Consider the following 18,671-nt stretch of genomic DNA (forward strand, 5'->3'; position numbering starts at 1 on the left):
GATGTTTTCATTGTCTTTGTAATGCTGATTTTCATACAGCTGTTATTCAATTTGGTCAGGGAATCCTGCACACTTGGCCTGGATTTATTTAGGCATATAACATCATCTGCATGAAGTAAAGAGCTGAGACCAACATCTCCAATATCGATATCAGGTTTAATACTGCCTTCCTTCATAATGTGATCCATATAGATGATAAATAACAAAGGAGATAATGTACGCCCTTGTCGCATGCCTGACTTAACATCAAACCATCTTCCTCTACCTCATTCAGTTCTAGCTGCTGATTTACAACTCAAATAAAGACTACATATTGTTTGGTATAATGTTCCATTTACACCATAAAACTGGAGCATTTTGAACACATTTCCTCTTGGCACCTTGTCATATTCCTTTTCTAGCTCTATGGAACTTAAATAGAGATCCTTGTTATATTGCCATAATTTCTTAACTATTTGTCTTAAAGTGAAAATCTGATCCTGGCAACCTCTGTTTAGCCTGAACCCAGCTTGTTCTTTTCCAATTTTTCTCAAGCCATTTCTCAAGAATACTTGCATAAATCTTACCAGGAAGACGCAGTAGATAAATTCCTCTGTAATTCTCACATTCAGCTTTATTCCCGTTTTTAGAGATAGGTACTATGAGTGCTCTACTCCATTCATCTGGAATTCAAATTTCTGAATTATGCAGTGTAGCCGCTATAAAACTTTTATACCTCAATATTTTAGTATTTCTGATAAAATAACATCTACTCCAGCTGCCTTTCCACATTTCAGGTTTGTGATAGCTTTTTTCCTACTTCAAGTACAGAATATCTTTATCTTCAGTTTTCATGTATCCTTTATTATCTAATTTCCTTTACAGTACTCTTTCCTCCATTTCTGAGTTTTTTCAATAGCCTCCAGAATATTTTATCACCTTCCTGATATTTATTTTCAAAATCTTATCAAAGTCTTCCCATGTCTTTTGTTTAGCTAATTTTACACAATGCTTTGCTTTCTTACATTTTTCTCTGTATTCCCTAAGAAACTTTTGATATGCTTTCTTCTTTTCCTTGATTACCTCTTTAACTTCCTGAGACCACCATGGTGTTCTGATTTTTCTATCCTTGCAGACTGTTTTACTACATGCCCCTCTGAATCTCCAAGGTTTGATTCTTTTTTCAAACTCTTTTGGTTTTTCTTGAATAATGTCTGTGTTCCCCATTCTGATATTAGCCTACATCACTCTACTTGATACTGCCTGCCATCAAAGAAGACTAACTTCCTATTAGTGTTTAATATTATAGTGATTCCTTCTTTTTCCTGATTGTCATTTCCTGAATATAGTATCTTGTATTTGTTGCTCAGAAAGATCGCGCCTGTTATTTGTCCTTGTTTCGGTAACACCTATTATGTTGATCTGGCACTTATCCAACTCTTCTGCTAGTTCCATTTCTTTTCCATTGATTCTTCTTATGTTGATAGCCAATCTTGATCTCTGCTGATGTTGAGTCAGGATTTGGGTTTGTTCCAGTAGCTGACTCTTTGCTGTTTGCCCTGGTTCCCTGACGAAAATAACAGGGGCCCTTGTTTAATCAGGCAACACCCCAGCCAGCATGATATTCCATCATGTTGTATTATCATTTTGAATTATAGTTTAAGCCAATGAGAATAAAATTTGGTCAGCTAAATCCCAAATTGTCAGTCCATCCTCATTCATTTAGTATCCAAGTAGATACCCAACAGGGTGCACCACAAGAAGGTGAGGATGGACATCAGGTCAGAAGCCTTGGTCATTTCTCCACATTCCCAAACTCAAAAGGTCATCTGGAGGTCTCCTCCCAGTTAACCAGCCTCTGGGAAATTAAGTCCAATATTTGAAAATGCCAATTTCATTTCTGAGAATTCAAACAAAATTTGAAATTGAATTTAAAGTGGCCATGATGACAGTATACTTTATCTCCTCCTTTCCAAAATTATTTTGAATATCCAAACTTTTATAAGTTTGGATATTCAAAATAAGGAAGAGAATACAAAATAAGGAAGATCAGAAGAGAATACTAAAACAAATTTTGCAACATTTCATGTAATGCTTATATTTGCTCAAAATATACACATACAAATCAAATAAATTAAAAAAAAATAAAATACTACTAATGTCTCATTTGATGGCAACAAAATTACAAAGGAAATGGATTTATAACCAGAGGTTTAAATGCAAGATTAATAAATACAACGAGCCATTAGTTACACCATAAAGTGTAAAATTGCATTTTACACTTTATGGTGTGACTAATGGCTCGTTGTATTTATTATATTTCTCATTTGATGACAATAAAATTGCACAGCATGCAAAACCTCTCTGAACATAATCTGCCTCCCCCACAATTGAAAAGCAATGAAAGCACATCTATTGCTAAGGAAGACCTTTAAGAAGATTTTAAATGCTTTTATATATATATATATATATATATATATATACGATAATCACATTCATGAAGAGTAGGAAGTAACTTTAGATTGGATGTGGGTCCATAAATTACACTCACTAGGAAATATATATGAGGGAAGATTTCCACATGATAGTGGAAAGAATTATACATAGAAAGAATTATGATTGAAAAAAGTTCTACAAGTTCAGAGTTGATCTGCAAAGGGATATTGAATAACTGATGTACATGTTTTAGGAGATTTCAAAGAAAGTATGTGGTGGGGATTACTGATGGGTTAATAATCAACTCAACTGCACTCTTATGTACTGGGTTAAGTATTTTTAGGAAGCTTTGTTTTTTTTTTTAGTGGCTACAGAAACTATAAATGAAATGTGGTTGTGTCAGGAAAGATCAGTGGTGCAGGTCATTCCAAGAAGAGAAATTTAATCATGTTTGGATATATCAGTATTATTGAAGGTAAGGGGGAGGGATGCAAGCTCTTTCTTACAAAAGATCAGACAGGACTGAGTTTTGGTGGCATTGGAGTTTGCAAGGTTGCCTCTAAACCTCCCATAGTATTCAGTAGTTGAACAGATTTGTGATTTGTATAGAATTAATAGCTGTTTAGAGAAAAAGTAATGCCTAACACAAGAGAAAAAGTTTACTTTTTGGATGCTCAGGAGATAATATTTGTTATACGTTTATGCCAAGAGATTTGAGGTTACAACACTTTCAAGAGTAGATATCTCATCTTCTCTACAGATTTCAGAATTTTAGGTGTTGTCAGAAGTAAGGTGGACAGGAAGGGTTCTTTTTTTTTTTTTTTTTTTTTTTTAAATGAGAGATCTCAAAACATGATGATTGAATTTTACTAGCACTGAAATTAACAAGGCTATCAGAACCTCTTGAAGAATAATTTGGAGATCAAACATTTAGGATGGTAGAGGTTGATATTCTGGAAATGTTGGTAATCTGCACAATGCAAGGCTTGTCCAATGAGCAGTGTTGTATACTCTCATCAGCAAAACTGTGGTTTGGATTGGTAGTCAAATGGAGATCAGGTATATACATAAAAGAAAGACAGAATCAGTGAAAGGAGAGAGCCTTGGAGAACACTAGCATTAGTTGCAATAAAGATCTTCAGATGATCCATCCCCATTGCATGTAAAGGGTGTGACGGGGATGGATCCAAACAGAAGGCTAGCAACATCATGGGAATTACTTTACAGAGATTGTGCCAAACCCAATCAAATGCTGAGATATCAACAGCAACCACTGCAGATTCCTAAAACTGTTGAATATCATTTGTCCAAAGGTGGATAGCATAAGAAGATTTCCTATTATCCTTACTAGAAATCATTTATTAGTTGAGAGGTTTCAAGGTTGCATAGAAGTACAGTGGTAAGTTTTCTCCACTATTTTTGAAACAACTAAAGTGGGTTAAATTAAATGGTTATTAGATGGCAAAAATTTACTACCTAATAATTACCTAATAATTTACAGATGTAAGTCATTAACTTACAGCTGCAGGCACATCTGTTCTGCAGCCCGGATAATTTCCAGGCCACAGAACAGATTCCACTGGAATATGAGAGAATAAAAAAAAAAAAAAAGGCAAAATAGAAAAATCAAATCTGGAGATGATAAACCTTCAGTAAAATCAGTTGTTCTTATTCTGATTTTTATGGAACATCAGCAACTATGCCTATAATGAACCAGGTAAATGTTTAAGAGTAAGAATGTACAATTATAATATACATTATTATAATTCATATGTATATCAATAAAACCAAATAAAATTGATAAATTTTAAACAAAATTAGATCAGTTAGTATGTTTTAAAATTTAAAAACAACGATATATTTTGTTGAATAGGGAAAAAATGCTTGAGAGTATAAGGCTCAGTTATATTAGTGAAATGGTAAGATAATAACTGTGCTCCATAAAGAAATGAAGGAAGCCATTAGTTTACAGCTTTAAGCACAGAGGTATACATCTCATCTATTAGTGGAACTGGAGACATTTCGTAGACCCTTAAGGTATACGTTCCATTATTTTCCTTGCTAAAGGATTTTAACATAGTGTAATCATCAAACTAGGATCATTTTACTAGCACTGAAATACCATTCTTGGTATTTTTTCAGGAATAAGGCCATATTCTCTTCCTGTCTCCTCTCCCTCCTGCTTGAGTGCAATTCTGAGTAAATCACACTTTTCAGAAATAATGCAATTGATAAGGTGGAACAATCACCTAATCAATTGATATTGATGTTAATATCCTCTTAGATATTTTTTTTATCATTCCACCTTTGTCATATGTGGAAGTACAAATAAAGCATTTGAGTACTTTGCATTTGTCATCTTCAGGAAATCAAAGCAGGAAAATATTTCTGGCACTTGAAAACGTGCAAACATATTCAGGAGAGAGTCTGACATAACTGTTGAGATGCCCCCTTTCACTGATGGAGGCTTCAGAGTGTTAAGGATGCTATGACTGGTCAGTACCTTGCCATCATCTCTACATATGAGAATTTTTCTGTTGCCTGTTACTCTGATATTTTAAGACAGAGCAAATCTCCACATCAGGAACATCAAGGAGGTTCTACTCTGATATTACTCATCTGGAAAAGTTCCAAGTTTTGTCAGTGTTACTGTGATTGGTATTCTGAATGGAAGAGTTGGCCTGAATGTCTCTGGCAAGATACTTCAACTAAAATATCTCCTAAATGGATATTTGGGATCCAACTTATCCTTTTAAAAACCTTCTAAATAAAGAAGAACATTTTCTCAAAGCATATTTACACTCTAGTCTTTCAACCATGGGGAAGAAAAAACTGTGCAATACTCCTGACCCTTGCAGGTAAGCCTACTAATCAAATGATCCTAGACCTTCCATGACTGTTCATATTGCTGAAACAGCAGCCAAAACAGTACATGGACACCAACAGATCCCCTTCCCCCATCCCTGGATGCCCATGGTTTGCCTTAAATGGCAAAAAAGGTAGCAGTAGTAGAAGTGGTGTGGAAGAAAGGGGAATAGAAAAGATTCAGGAGAAATAGAGTGACAAACACAGAAAGTAAAAAAACAATAGTAACAGATGAAAAATGTACAAATGGGAAGTACCTTCCATCACAAAGTTTCACTGCATGAAGAAAAGTACAACTGCAGAAATGCCATAAGGACCAGGATCCAGTTTGGTTAAGACTGATAGTCTTTCGATAACAAACTAAAGGAAGCACTGAATGTTGTATGTTAGGAATAGATTTACCAAGACCATCTATACAAAAATTAGACAAAAAGTAAAAAGCTAGGAGATTTTCTTTTTCTGTGCATGGTGATCGACTGAAACCATTCAAGTGCAAAAGAAGGGGAAATAGAGTCAGACAAAAAAAGTTATAGCCAACAGCTGTGGCAAGAGACTAGAAAGCATGACTGCCATTTAGATATGACACAAGTTTCCTGCTTTTAGCCTTTTCAAAATCACTTTTGGATGTGTAAATAATTTGCTTACAACTATCTTGGGTTTTCATATAAACAGAAACGGAAGATGGAGATTTCCATGAAAGCCAACTGCATTATGCATGATTCAGGTACAGCTTTGGCACACTTGTTAGAGAACTAAAGAGATGATTGTACACAGTCTAGCCATAAATACTGTTACAACTTGAACAGTGCATAAACCTTCTATCGGTAAATCATTTACAGCTTCCAGCACATACAAACTACATGTAAAATGTACAAATAGCAACACTCAATGTTCGAATTGCCCCCTTTTGCCTTTGTGCACGCCCAAAGTCTGTGTGGCCATATATCAGTGGTGGTACACACAATATCCAATGGACATGCTGCTACTGTTCGCTCCAGATCCACCTTCAGTCTGGTGATGCTGGAGTGTTGTTTCTTGCAGGCTGCTCTCTCTCAAGCTCTTACCACAATTTGAAAGTTGAATAGATTCAGATTTAGATTTCCAGAGGTCAATCAGACAGTGATATGTGGTTGGGCACATTTGTCTCTAACCACTAGTGTGTGGGCCTCACCTTATGTGCAAGTGCTGAGTCTTGTTGGAAGGTCCACTGCCTGCAAAAAACAAGTTTTTCATGGGCCGTACCACAGGCTCCAACACAGTGTCATGATACACACTGGTGGAGATTTTGACCCCTTGCTCACAGAAATGGAACATGGATACCTACAGATATGTCAACCTCCATCAAAACCATCACTGATGCGAAGTGATGACCTCTCTAAATCCTGGGTGCTATGGCACATGCTGTGAAACCATCAGGGGCATATATCTGATAGTTTTGGGAGTTAAATGACTCTTCAATGATGAAAATCTTCTCATCTGTGAAGAGGATATGTCTGTGTGTGTTGTTCGCTTACCACCGGAGAGAGGTGCCTTTGATTTTATCATCCTCTGCCACATAAGTTGTGGTGTCAGGAAGTGTCCAGTAGAACAGCAATAAGCTCTCACCACTAGATCATCAGTTAGCACATATGACATTGTTCTCTTCCAATACACAAGCATCCTATTAATCCCGAGTGCATTTAGTGTGTTGAAAATAACTGGTGGCTGCATTCCATCTTTGTAAAGTTATTACAACTACATAGTTCTCATAATCTCCATACTTTATGTTTACCCATACAGCTAGACAACTCATTCTCTACTGATAAACACACAAATGTTTGGCTACACACAGTGCCACTAATGGAACTGGGCTTGTGCAATTTTGTGGGCACCTCTAGGGTGTGCAGATGTTGTAACAGTATTTAAAGCAAGACTAGGTAGAAAGCTTTTCTGCTCAGTTGAATAAAACTTGCAAAGAAATATATTCTTGTTTAATCCTTCATTCAGGTGTGAGCAAACTAGTTTGCATGAAGTATCTTCACAAGTAGGCTATTTATATATGTGAAGTCTTTACATACTATGTGAAGTTGTCAGCTCCTATATACAAATAGCCCAGTCATGAAGTACTTCACATGTAAACTATTTGCTTGCATTTGGATGAAGAATTAAGCAAGAATATTATTTTTTGGCAAGTTTGATTCAAAGAGAGATGAGAATTTCAAGTGGAATGGAGAATGTTTCCAAACTAATGAGAATTGCTTCAGTAATATGTCAAGTGTAAATGATTACTATTTTCAGTTAAAACTGAAAACAATAATCCAACCAAGGAATTAAATGCAAAGAAGTTACAAAGATCATCCCACTTGACATTATGATGCCATATAACACAGAGATGAAAGTGTTATAGTGTGACTGCAATCAACACTAGAATGAAGTTTGAAATGGTTCAAGGATAAACAACATCCACATTATATCGAGAGGAAGAGTTTGTTAGAAGAGAAAGAGATTGGGGTTATCTGTTATTCTGCAGGCATGTAACAATTTGTGAAATCACTGGTGACAACAAATGTATCAGCATCTCTGTAATATACAGAAAAGTGTTTCCCCATTGTGATTCGTATCTTTTACAAAATATTCTTGAAATTCAAAAATTTTTTGAATGAAGGTGAGTTAGATGATCTCACAGAGGAGGCAGGATTTTCACTTCTGAAACATGGATTTTTTTAATGCCATAAACCAACAAACAACGGGTAAGAATAATCTGCATGAATTAATTTTGATTCTAATATGGTTGTATGATTCACTGCAAAGTAACCTGGTGTTTATATAGCCAAATAACTGAGCTGCGATAGGCTATTACACTGAAACATTACGAGAAAGATAAAATAAAAATACTGCGCGTAAAGTATCTAACTGTAAATACTGCTCGTAAAGTATCTAACTGTATAACAGTATACTGTTGAATTAAACAGCTATTTGAAAATTTATAACACATCAATGAACTAAATCAGTGAACAATCAATCGATGAATCAATGAACACATAAAAGAACAAATATTAACTTTCATTCTACACTAACATGATGCATATTATTATCATGAAACCCATTTAAAATACTGATGATTTGGATGTTCTACTTTGATAACTGTATTTGAAACAAGGCTCAAATATTGCTCAAAAAGAATTCAGCAAAGTATTTAGGTTATTTCCATCTTAATCTAGTTAAATATGTTAAGTATACAGGTAATTCTCACTTTACGAATTTTTATCTGTATGAACTTTTTGAATCAGAATTTTTATTTTAAATTGTGCATGCCGAAAGCGATTAGAGGTGTGTCCAGGGAATTATGCAGCATGTATTGACATAATGATCAGTTAGAATGAGCCTCAGTCACTGAGGCAAGTGTGTTATTCGTAGTTTTCTTCAATTACACTTGATTTCTTCTTGTTTTCTTTTTAAATACACTTTTCCAGAAATGTCAAAAAGAAGCAACATTACAAAACTAGAAAATAAGTAAATTAACAAAGAAAAGCAAATACGTTAGAGAAGAAATACAAAATTATTACCAGTTATCAAGCAGGTAGCACTGTTAAAGCTCTTTCTAAGAAATTTTCTCTTGCTGCTTCTACAGTTTGCACCATTTTAAAGGATAAAGAAAAATATTTGAAAGAAGTAAGAAATTCGCAATCTATGCAGTCTACATGGTTACGTAATAAAGAAACAGGCAAATAAAGAAATTTCTCGTCATGTGGAAAAACTGTTAACTGCTTGGATAAGCGACCAAATTCAACGATTAAACATGCCTATTACCTACACAACGATTTGTACTAAAGCATTAATCATTTCTAAAATGCTGAAAGGCCAAAAAAGGGGATGACTGCAAAGAGACTTTTGCTGCAAGTAGTGGGGTGGTTTGACCGTTATAAAAAGCAGACTAGTTGGCATAACATTAAAATACAAAGCTGCAATAGCCGATTGTGAGGATGCAAAATCTTATCCAGAAAAATTAGAAGTAATAAGTAATAATTAAAGAATGAAATTACTTGCCATCACAGATTTTTAATGTCGATGCGACGAGCCTTTTTTTGGAAACAGATGCCTTCAAGAACTTACGTCGCAAAAGAAGAATCCTCAATGCCAGGTTTTAAAAGCATCAAAACATCGTATCACTCTACTATTAGGAGGAAATGCTGCTGGCGATTGCAAGTTAAAACTCTTATTTGTGCATCAATCAGAAAATCCAAGAAGCTTAAAAGGAATTAATAAAGTTACTCTCCCAGTAATATGGAAGGCAAATAAGAAGGCATGGCTCATGGGTTCCCTAATCGAAGATTGGCTTATGCATCACTTTGTTCCTGGAGTGAAACTTTATTGTGAGAAACAACAAATTCCATTCAAAGTGCTTCTGATAAATGACAATGCACCTGGCCATCCCTCATCAGTAGCTTGCATTTGCCCTAATGTAAAAATAGTCTTTTTACCACCAAATACAACTTCTCTTTTACAACCAATGGATGAGGGAGTGATTACGACGTTTAAAGCAGATTATCTCAAAGAGACTTTTGAAATGTTAATAGAAGCAACTGATAAAGATAGAAACTTTTCTATCAAAAAGTTCTGGAAGAGATTGAATATTTTAGACACAATTCGGGTAAAGCAGAGTGCCTGGTATAAAGTTTCTGAAAAAACTATGAAAGGAGTATGGCATAAACTTTGTCCTCAATTTAATGATAATTTCAAAGGCTTTGAAGACCCAACAAAGATTGTGAATTCTGAAACTCAAGCGATCTTAGAACCAGCTGCAAATGTTTCGGAAGGTGATGTTAATCAGCTGCTTCAATCTCACACTATGGAACTCTCACTCAATGATCTCCTTGAATTAGAGGAACAAGAAATAAATGAAGAAAAAGACAAAGAAGATAACGAATATGAAGCTCCAACTCGGTTTTTCACTTTAAAAAGGCCTAGAAGAAGCATTTAAGCTTCCCGAAAAAGCTCAAGCAATCTTTGAATCACCAGATTCAGACTTTAAACAATTTAGTAAATTTTCCCGTGAAATAAATAATGCTTCTGCTTGTTGTTGAGCAATTTTAAATGAAAAGAAGAGAATGTCAATGAAGCAGATGACACTCGAGGCCTTCTTTGAAAGAAAAAAAAAAATGCACCGAAGCTTCCTAATATATCTCCTACTACCTCAACGGTTGCCAATTCACTCAGTGATATAGAAATGAGCTATTTTTTTTTCAAAGAATCTTTCTCGATTTAAAATTTTTCTTATGTTATTTTTTAAATATGTAAATCTTTGGCCAGTAAAGTCTTTTCTTATCATTTAGTATTTATTTTATATATTCCTTCTTACAAACATAACTCTCACTTATAGCATTATTTCTAAGGCAAATGAACTTCCACTTTACAAATTCCCGATTTATGAACAGTTACCAGGAACCAATTAATTCATAAAGCGGGAACTACCTGTATAGTCATTTCGAAGCAACATCAGTTATGAATTTTTTTCTTGGTTTTATTCGTTGACCATATATTAATAAATGATATACACAAATTGTCAGCTATTTTGTTTGGTTTCTTCAGGACAAGTATGACAGTACACAATAATGTTTGCTAGTAAAAAAGAAGAATGGAGTAATACAGTCAAATAAATTAAAATTAAAACTGACACGTAACATCATAAGCACGGAGAGTGGTGTCTCAGTCATTGTTTATTGAGTGCGTTGTATAGTTTTTAGCGAAATGAAATTCTGGTAAGCTGAGTGAATTTATTAGGCTTTTCCAGATGTCTTTCAGAATCATTCCTTGATTTCTCTTTAAATTTTCTACATCAAAAATCTTCTTCTATATAAGGCATGGAGCTGTTATCCCAATCGATGGTGTGATTAGAGATCAAGAAGTGATGGGTTCTGATGAAGTAATTCTGTTCTGTTGTTGTTGTTCACGTCTGCTATATGTTCTTTTTTTCGAATTTCCAGGCTTCTTGATGTTTGGCCTATGAAATTTAATCCACACGAATATGGGATGTTGTATACACCTGCGTATTTGAAGAAGGCATTAATGTCCATAGGAGAGATCTTAAAGTGTGGCGTATAGTTTTGACAGGTTTGAAAGCAACTCTGACGTTGAAAGACTTCATGAGTTTGGCTATTTTTGTTGTAACTGAGCCTGGATAGGATGACGATGTATATTGTGTGACAGGAGGTTGTTGCTGTGGAGGGTTTCTATGAAGAATCTTTTTGATTATATTTTTTGGATAACAGTTGTTTACTAGTGTTTGAGATATAAGAGTGAGTTCATCAAAAAGATCTTTTTCTTCTGAGATAATATTGGTCGCTCTATTTTTAAGCATATGCATTATGCTGAGTTTTTGCGCAATATGGTGAGACAATCTGAAGTGCAGGTAACGTCCAGTGTCTGTTGGTTTTTGATAGATTGTGAGCTGGAATTGTCCATTCTCATGTTTCTTTATCAGTGTATCTAGAAAAGGCAATTGACTATTCTCTTCAAGCTCTAACGTGAACTTTATTTTTTGGTGGAAGGAATTTATTTTTGTAAGGAAATCAAATAAGGTAGTTTCTGTGCCTTTCCAAATGATGAAAACATCATCTACGTATCTCCACCAAACCAATGGCTTTTGATTTACTTCACCAACGTACCTGTTGAAGAAGTCATCAAGATCATAGAAAATCTCTATCCACATGAGACAGCTCAGCTTTTTCACCATTGCCTCAAATCGAATTATTTCAAAGTGAATAACACGATTTATGAACAACTTGATGGCTTAGTCATGGGCAGTCCCTTATCACCTCCCTGTGCTGATCTGTTCATGGAAAAACTAGAAGCTGACATCCTTTCCAAAGTAAATCCATGTTTATGATGTTACACATCAGTTTTAATTTTAATTTATTTGACTGTGTTACTCCATTCTTCTTTTTTACTAGCAAACGTTATTGTGTACTGTCATTCTTGTCCTGAAGAAGGCAAAAAAAATAGCTGGTGAAACTTGTTGAAAATTTGTGTATATCATTTATCAATTATGAATATCATATTAAGCACAATATATAATAAAGAAAGTTACCCACCTTTATAAATAGCATCATTTTAAATATTCCTACTGCACAACAAGCCATTTCATTAAATAAAATAAAAAAAATTGCAATTTCCCAACCCTCAACCAACAGGATGTGGGTTTGAATGGATGGCGTGAATGTTAATGTTTGTAATGTTTACAGGCAGTAGATAATTTGTTGTCCAGTAGAAGGCCTGCTTACTGGACACCTGAAGTGGCTTGAAAAAATATGTTTTGTGTCAAAAGTAGAGGAAGTGGATTATCTAAGCTTAGCTAGCCTAAGATACTAAATGTACGATTCAAAACTCTTGTAGGTGGGATTCACATTTAAAATTATAAAAATAAATAAAAAAAATAATAAAAAAAGCAAATAATGTAACAAAAATAATTATAAATACTTACCCTGTTGACCTTCTGTTGGCATGGCAACCCATGCTATAGTTACTCCACCCAATTCAGAATCACTAAAACGGAGAAGAAATGTACCATTACTTCGTTTTAGCAGCATTTCTTCTGCTTGACGGCGACCAACAAATCCTTGTATAAGACTGCCAAGAATTGAAAAACGTTAATTAAGCAACTTTTATTTCCATATAAGCTTATTGTAGATTTCTAAAATAAACTTCAAAATTTGACATATTATTAAACATGAGACAGCCTATTCTCCCATATACGATCATCACTCTGGGTATGGTATGAGAATGATATTTTTGCCATATGGCCTCACCCTGAAGATGCTCTACCTTCTTTCTTAACTATTATCAACAATCTATGTCCCTATATCAACTTAACCACAGAGATGGAAAATTAGCCCTCTTAGGCACCTGACTGTCATCACAAACCTACTTTTACTGACCATTATCTACAGCAGAGTTCCCCAAATTGTATTTTCCGCAGAAAGTGAATAAGCGTTCCGTGATGTCAGTGACCAAGCCGTGTATTTTTAAACATGGAAGTAATTCGGGAAAGTGAATACCGCTGTTTATGACCTGTCATAAAAATTGCATGCAAGCCGATTACAACAATGGGCAGTGTATCCTCTGTTCTCAAAACTGAATGAAATAACATCTGTGTTGCAAATATCAGTGACCAAGCCGCATATTTTAAAACATGGAAATATTCATGAATTATTAATTTTCACACATCGAAATCTTTCAACATTGGAAAGGGAATACCGCTGTTTATGACCAGTCATAAAAATTGCCTGCAAGCCAATTACAACAATGTGTGGAGTATCCTTTGTTCTCAAAACTGAACGAAATAACATCTGTGTTGCAAATGTTAGTGACCAATCAGCAAGGAAGTATAAATAAATTTTTTTACTGAAATTGAAGAGCAAGGTGTCTGTATCCAGTTCCCAAATCTAGTAATACTGAATACTTTCTTCACAAGTTCGTATTATAGGGTCAAAGTGCTTGTTTCGAAACATAAATACTGTGATTTTTTATAAGTAATAGTCCTACAGATTTAAATTTTAATATGAATAAAAGACAAGGGATTTTGGTGTAAAGAAATCTCTTATTGAAGGTGTTTGTGATGCAACAGATAGTGATTCATCCACCTCCTGCCTACAAAGCAATCTCTAGGATGTACAAAAGGAGGGGGAAAGCTGCCAGCACAGGAGAAAAAGTCTGCATTCACTCATAAGTAGTTATAATCTACCCTATATATATATATATATAAAATAATAAGCCTTTTTATGTCACATTTTGAAACTCAGGGACTACCGAGTGTCAAGCCTTCAAAATTCGAGTCATCAGAATTCAACGAGAACTGGCCTACCAGTCCGGAACACATGAAGTTGAGTGCCGTAGGCGCCAGGGGAGCATAGCCCCACCCTCAGTAATATTATCAATTTTTGGTGATCAGAATGGAATATGTCAATGAAAATCAGCACAAATTAATTTAATGACGTTGGCCTGAAGAAACTACAATGTTACAAGATTTCATTAGTGATTGATAACTGATTTAAATGTAATTTTATATTTGGCAACATGTCACACAATGTGTACTAATACTTTTTATGATTATGCCATAATTAATTATTAATAGATTACAAAATAACCAAAGTGTTTCGTGAAAATTTCAGGATTTGTGAAGTGTTCCTTCGTAGGAAAAATCTGGGAAACGCTGATCTACAGTATGAATCACCATATCATTCACTTCCAAAAATTGACATAATCAAAACTTTGCCAAACAGAGCTGATGTTGTTTATTCCAACCCTCATGATCTGAAATAAACATTCTATTTATTATGCAACAGAATGCCCACTTGCCACAGAACATTCAACGTACAGGTAACCCTCGTATAATGTGGATGTTAGGTTCCATAGAAATGGCGTGTTATATAAATTGCGTTATACGAGACATAGATCAAATAGAAAAAGTAGGGTTAGGTTCCGAAATCGTTTTTTTTTTTAAATGATATAAACAACGAGATATCCAACAAAAACAATATTTTTATTTAATTCAGGTAATTCATGTAAGTTAAGAAAACATAAACTATGACAAATACGTAGTATAAAATTCTAAAAATTACAAATTGTACATAAATTTCATTGCACATAATGCATAAATGTTTTAGACACAACAAAATAAAGCGCATATTTTAATCGTCATCACAGTCTTCAGAAATAACATTTCGTAGATGTTCTTTAAGTGGCTGGAGGTTGTCACCACTTGAAATCTCTTGAACATCATTTGTATTATTCTCATTGCATACTTTGGCTGGTTTAGTCATCAAGAAGTCAGTAATAAGACTTTGCTTTCCACTATGTTGCAATTTTTTTATTAAGTTCATAATATGGTGCTAAACAAATATCCAATTGTCTCGTGAATTTTCCCGAGTGCTCCATTGAGGGATCATTATCCGTAAAATAACTTCCTAACTTTCTTGCCAAGTCCAATCCTTCTGCTAATTTCTTTAAACTGAATTCTTTAACGGATTCGTCACAATCAGAATCTTTGGCAGAACTTTCTCTGCCATCTATTAATTATACCAGTTTCTCCTCTTTTAAATCTGTTTCTTCATCAATTAATTCATTAATTTCATTTTCAACCATATTGCAAAAGCCCTCTCCACCAAAAATGTGTGCGACATTTATTATACGATGTAGCCTGGCATCCACTGTAGGTATGAAATTTTGTTCCATTACGGCTTCAGGCCATATTTTTTTCCAGCGAGCATTCAGCGTAGAGGGTTGAAATTCCTTAATGGACAGAGAAATAATTTTTACACAATTCAATATTGAAAACTCTTTCCACACTTGAGGGTGTTTGGATTAGATTCCGTTTTTTCCAAAATTAATTGAAATGTTCACCGAATATAATATGACTTAAATGTTGATATTATTCCTTGGTTGAATGGTTGAATAAGTGAAGTAGTGTTAGGCGGCAAAAAAGTTATTTTAATATTCGGATGGCTTAAATTTGTTGAATGGCCTGGTGCATTATCTAAAAACCAATTTTCAAACATTCAAGATGTAACCCATGCCTTTTTGTTGGCCCGCCAATAAACAGGTAGGATGGACTTGTCGAGCCCTTTCATCGCACAAGGATTTGCAGATCAGTTAATAAACATTGATTTTGTCATGTAATCACTTGATGCATTACTACAAAACAGTAGAATAATTCTATCTTTGGAAACTTTGAATCCAAGAGCTGATCTTTCATTTTTTGAAATATAGGTGTGTTTTGGCATTTTTTCCCAATATAACCCAGATTCATCTGCATTGCTGGAAGTTCTGCTGGGTATTTCCGGGCAGCTTCAACATCTGCTGATGCTGATTCACCCTGGATTTTAAGATTATACAAAGAAAACCGTTTTTTAAAGTTTTCGAACCAACCCTTACTGGCAGAAAATCCATGCTGAGAGATTTCTTCTGAAGAATCTTCATCAAGTTCTTTTAAATGTTTATAAACTTTGAGAGCTTTTTGCTTAATAAGGTGTCCATCCAAAGGAATTTTCTTTTGAGTGCAATCTTCTATCCAAATCATTAGAGATTTCTCTATTTTTTCTATTAGAATATCGCGAACATGAGCAACGCGCTTTGCACTTACCGTTGAGCCAGCAATAACACTTTCTCGGATTTTATGTTCATTTTGTTTGATTGTTTGAATTGTTGATTCATTTAAATTCAGTCCTTGCAACAACTCCTGGTTTTTCTCCAATTTTCAACCGATCCAAGATTTTAATTTTTTCTTTGAGAGAAATGAATTTCCTCTTCAACGTTGGTTTTTTTCCCTTTTGTTGCAGTTTTAGTGGCCATTACAATAAAAAAAGGCATTACATATATATGTAACTCACCAGAAAATAAACTGCTCTGCTTGAGAATAACACACTTATGATTTTAAATGCACTTTCCTGGCAGAAAACGAAGACAATTTTCAACAATAAACACTTTATACAGTAAGCCTTAGATGGCGAACCTATGGTTAGCACTCATGCCAGAGGTGGCACGTCTGAGAATTTTGCTTGCACGTCAATGATTTACAGGTGATATCCTTTTATACGCTTATAAATTATTCAAGTTTTTTTTAATTGTTACAATACGAACAAGGTGAATTTTGTTTAACACAAGACAACAGTTATAAGGCGTTTCAGTGCGGTATTAACAAAAGATGGCACGATCCAAAGACAAAAGCAACCGACAAGTGTTGAGTTAAAATGCTAATTCTCTTCAATTGAATTCCATAACATCTGAAACTGTCATAACAACATTCACTATTAGTTTTAACACATTCACAACAGGGTGTCATTTATCGTTCCAATGGAACTTACTTCTCATTACTGACTGGCTCAACTCACACAAACATTTCAACCCTTGGTTGAATTTTATGGCTTTTTGTTTGCATTTGAGGTGGCAGGCGAACTCACACATTCATTATAACATGTTTCAATTCTTGGTAGTCTTTTATTTTAAGTTAGCCTTTGTGATCTGTCATAATGACATCGAGAATTTCAAATGCAATAAAAAAAACACTTATTTCATAATTGAAAAATTGGACAATAGTTTTTAGTTAGATACTGTGTTTCGGTGCAACATATGGTTTTGCTTAAGTCTATACAGGGTGGTTTCTGTGAGAGAGGAGATGTGATTTATCAGTTAGCGCCATTTTTATTCTGTCTCTAATTGCACTATTTGTTGAGAATGACACAGACTGCAAAAGCCCTCTGTACAATATCTTATTCAGTGATACAATACAACTAAATTCGATACTTATAACTACTTGTGTGATACGGGCAGACACAAATTGAAAGAAGATAAAATTTGATTTTTCAGTGCCGCAGTGAAAAATATGAAAAAAAAAAAATAAATAAATAAATAAAGGGTTACAAGAAATTGTAGACCGTGTTATATCGAAACCGCGTTGTATAAGTACCACGTTATACGAGGGTTACCTGTACTTTCAACTCTTGCAGACCTATTCCTAAGAACCTGTAAAGAAGGTTCAATTTTTTATGTTGCTGGAATTGCTGAACTATTGTAATATAGTTCATATAGAAACAGAATAGAATTACATTATATTCTAGAGATATACAAGGATGGTCTGAAAATTTCTCGGCCTCAACCATTGATGGCAACACTATCGGCAAGTTTTTTTTGTTTTTTTTTCTAAGTTGGTATATCTGTCATAAGCATCCATGTGGAATTACAAGTCATTCTATCAAGTAGTTTTTTATACAGCTGTCTGAAGCAAAAGTGTTGTCTGTATCCCTTCAAATGGATAAAATTCTTTGTAAAAGAAGGTTTAACGCTAAAAGAAATTCATTTGATGGGCACTCTTCTCCTTCGTTTTCGACAATTAAGAAATGGGCTGCCGAGTTTAAACATTGCTGTACCAACCTTGAAGATGATCCCAGTGAAGGACGTGCAAAAAGTGTAACACCAGAAATCATTGATCAAGTGCATGAAATTGCTGAGACTACGGGTATTTCAAAAGAACGTGTAGGATATATTTTGCATGAAGAATTGCAAATGAAAAAGCTATGTGCAAGATGGGTGCTGAGCTTGCTCACAGCAGATAAAAAATGCACTCGAACGAAAATCTCTGGACAGTGCTTGGACAGTTTTAACAAGAATAAATCTGATTTTGTGCATCGATTTATTACTATGGATGAGACTTGGTTTCACCATTACACACAAGAATCCAAACAGCAGTCAAAACAGTGGATAGAAGCCGGTTGTTCAGTGTCAAAGAAGACAAAGTCGGTTCCATCAGCAGGAAAGGTCATGGCATCGATATTTTGGGATGCTAAAGGCATTTTGTTTATTAATTATCTTGAAAGGGGTAAAACAATAACCAGGGTATATTATTCTGATCTTTTAATCAG

At 34.6% G+C, this 18,671-nt stretch overlaps 1 protein-coding gene across 5 annotated transcripts in view; it reads right to left on the reverse strand.

Moving 5' to 3' along the window:
- Stat92E (Signal transducer and transcription activator Stat92E) overlaps nucleotides 1–18,671 on the reverse strand; it is a 477,065-nt gene that overhangs the window by 96,362 nt on the left and 362,032 nt on the right. For all 5 annotated transcript variants that reach the window (XM_090412268.1, XM_090412269.1, XM_090412266.1 and 2 more), the window contains one exon: nucleotides 12,740–12,885. In XM_090412268.1, coding sequence (XP_090268394.1) covers nucleotides 12,740–12,885 — 146 coding nt within the window. The remainder of the gene's footprint in view (nucleotides 1–12,739; nucleotides 12,886–18,671) is intronic.

The sequence above is a fragment of the Typopeltis vanoorti genome, chromosome 22 (assembly GCF_054136105.1).
Source record: "Typopeltis vanoorti isolate ZY-2024b chromosome 22, IOZ_Tvanoo_1.0, whole genome shotgun sequence".
NCBI classification, from domain to species: Eukaryota; Metazoa; Arthropoda; class Arachnida; order Uropygi; family Thelyphonidae; genus Typopeltis; species Typopeltis vanoorti.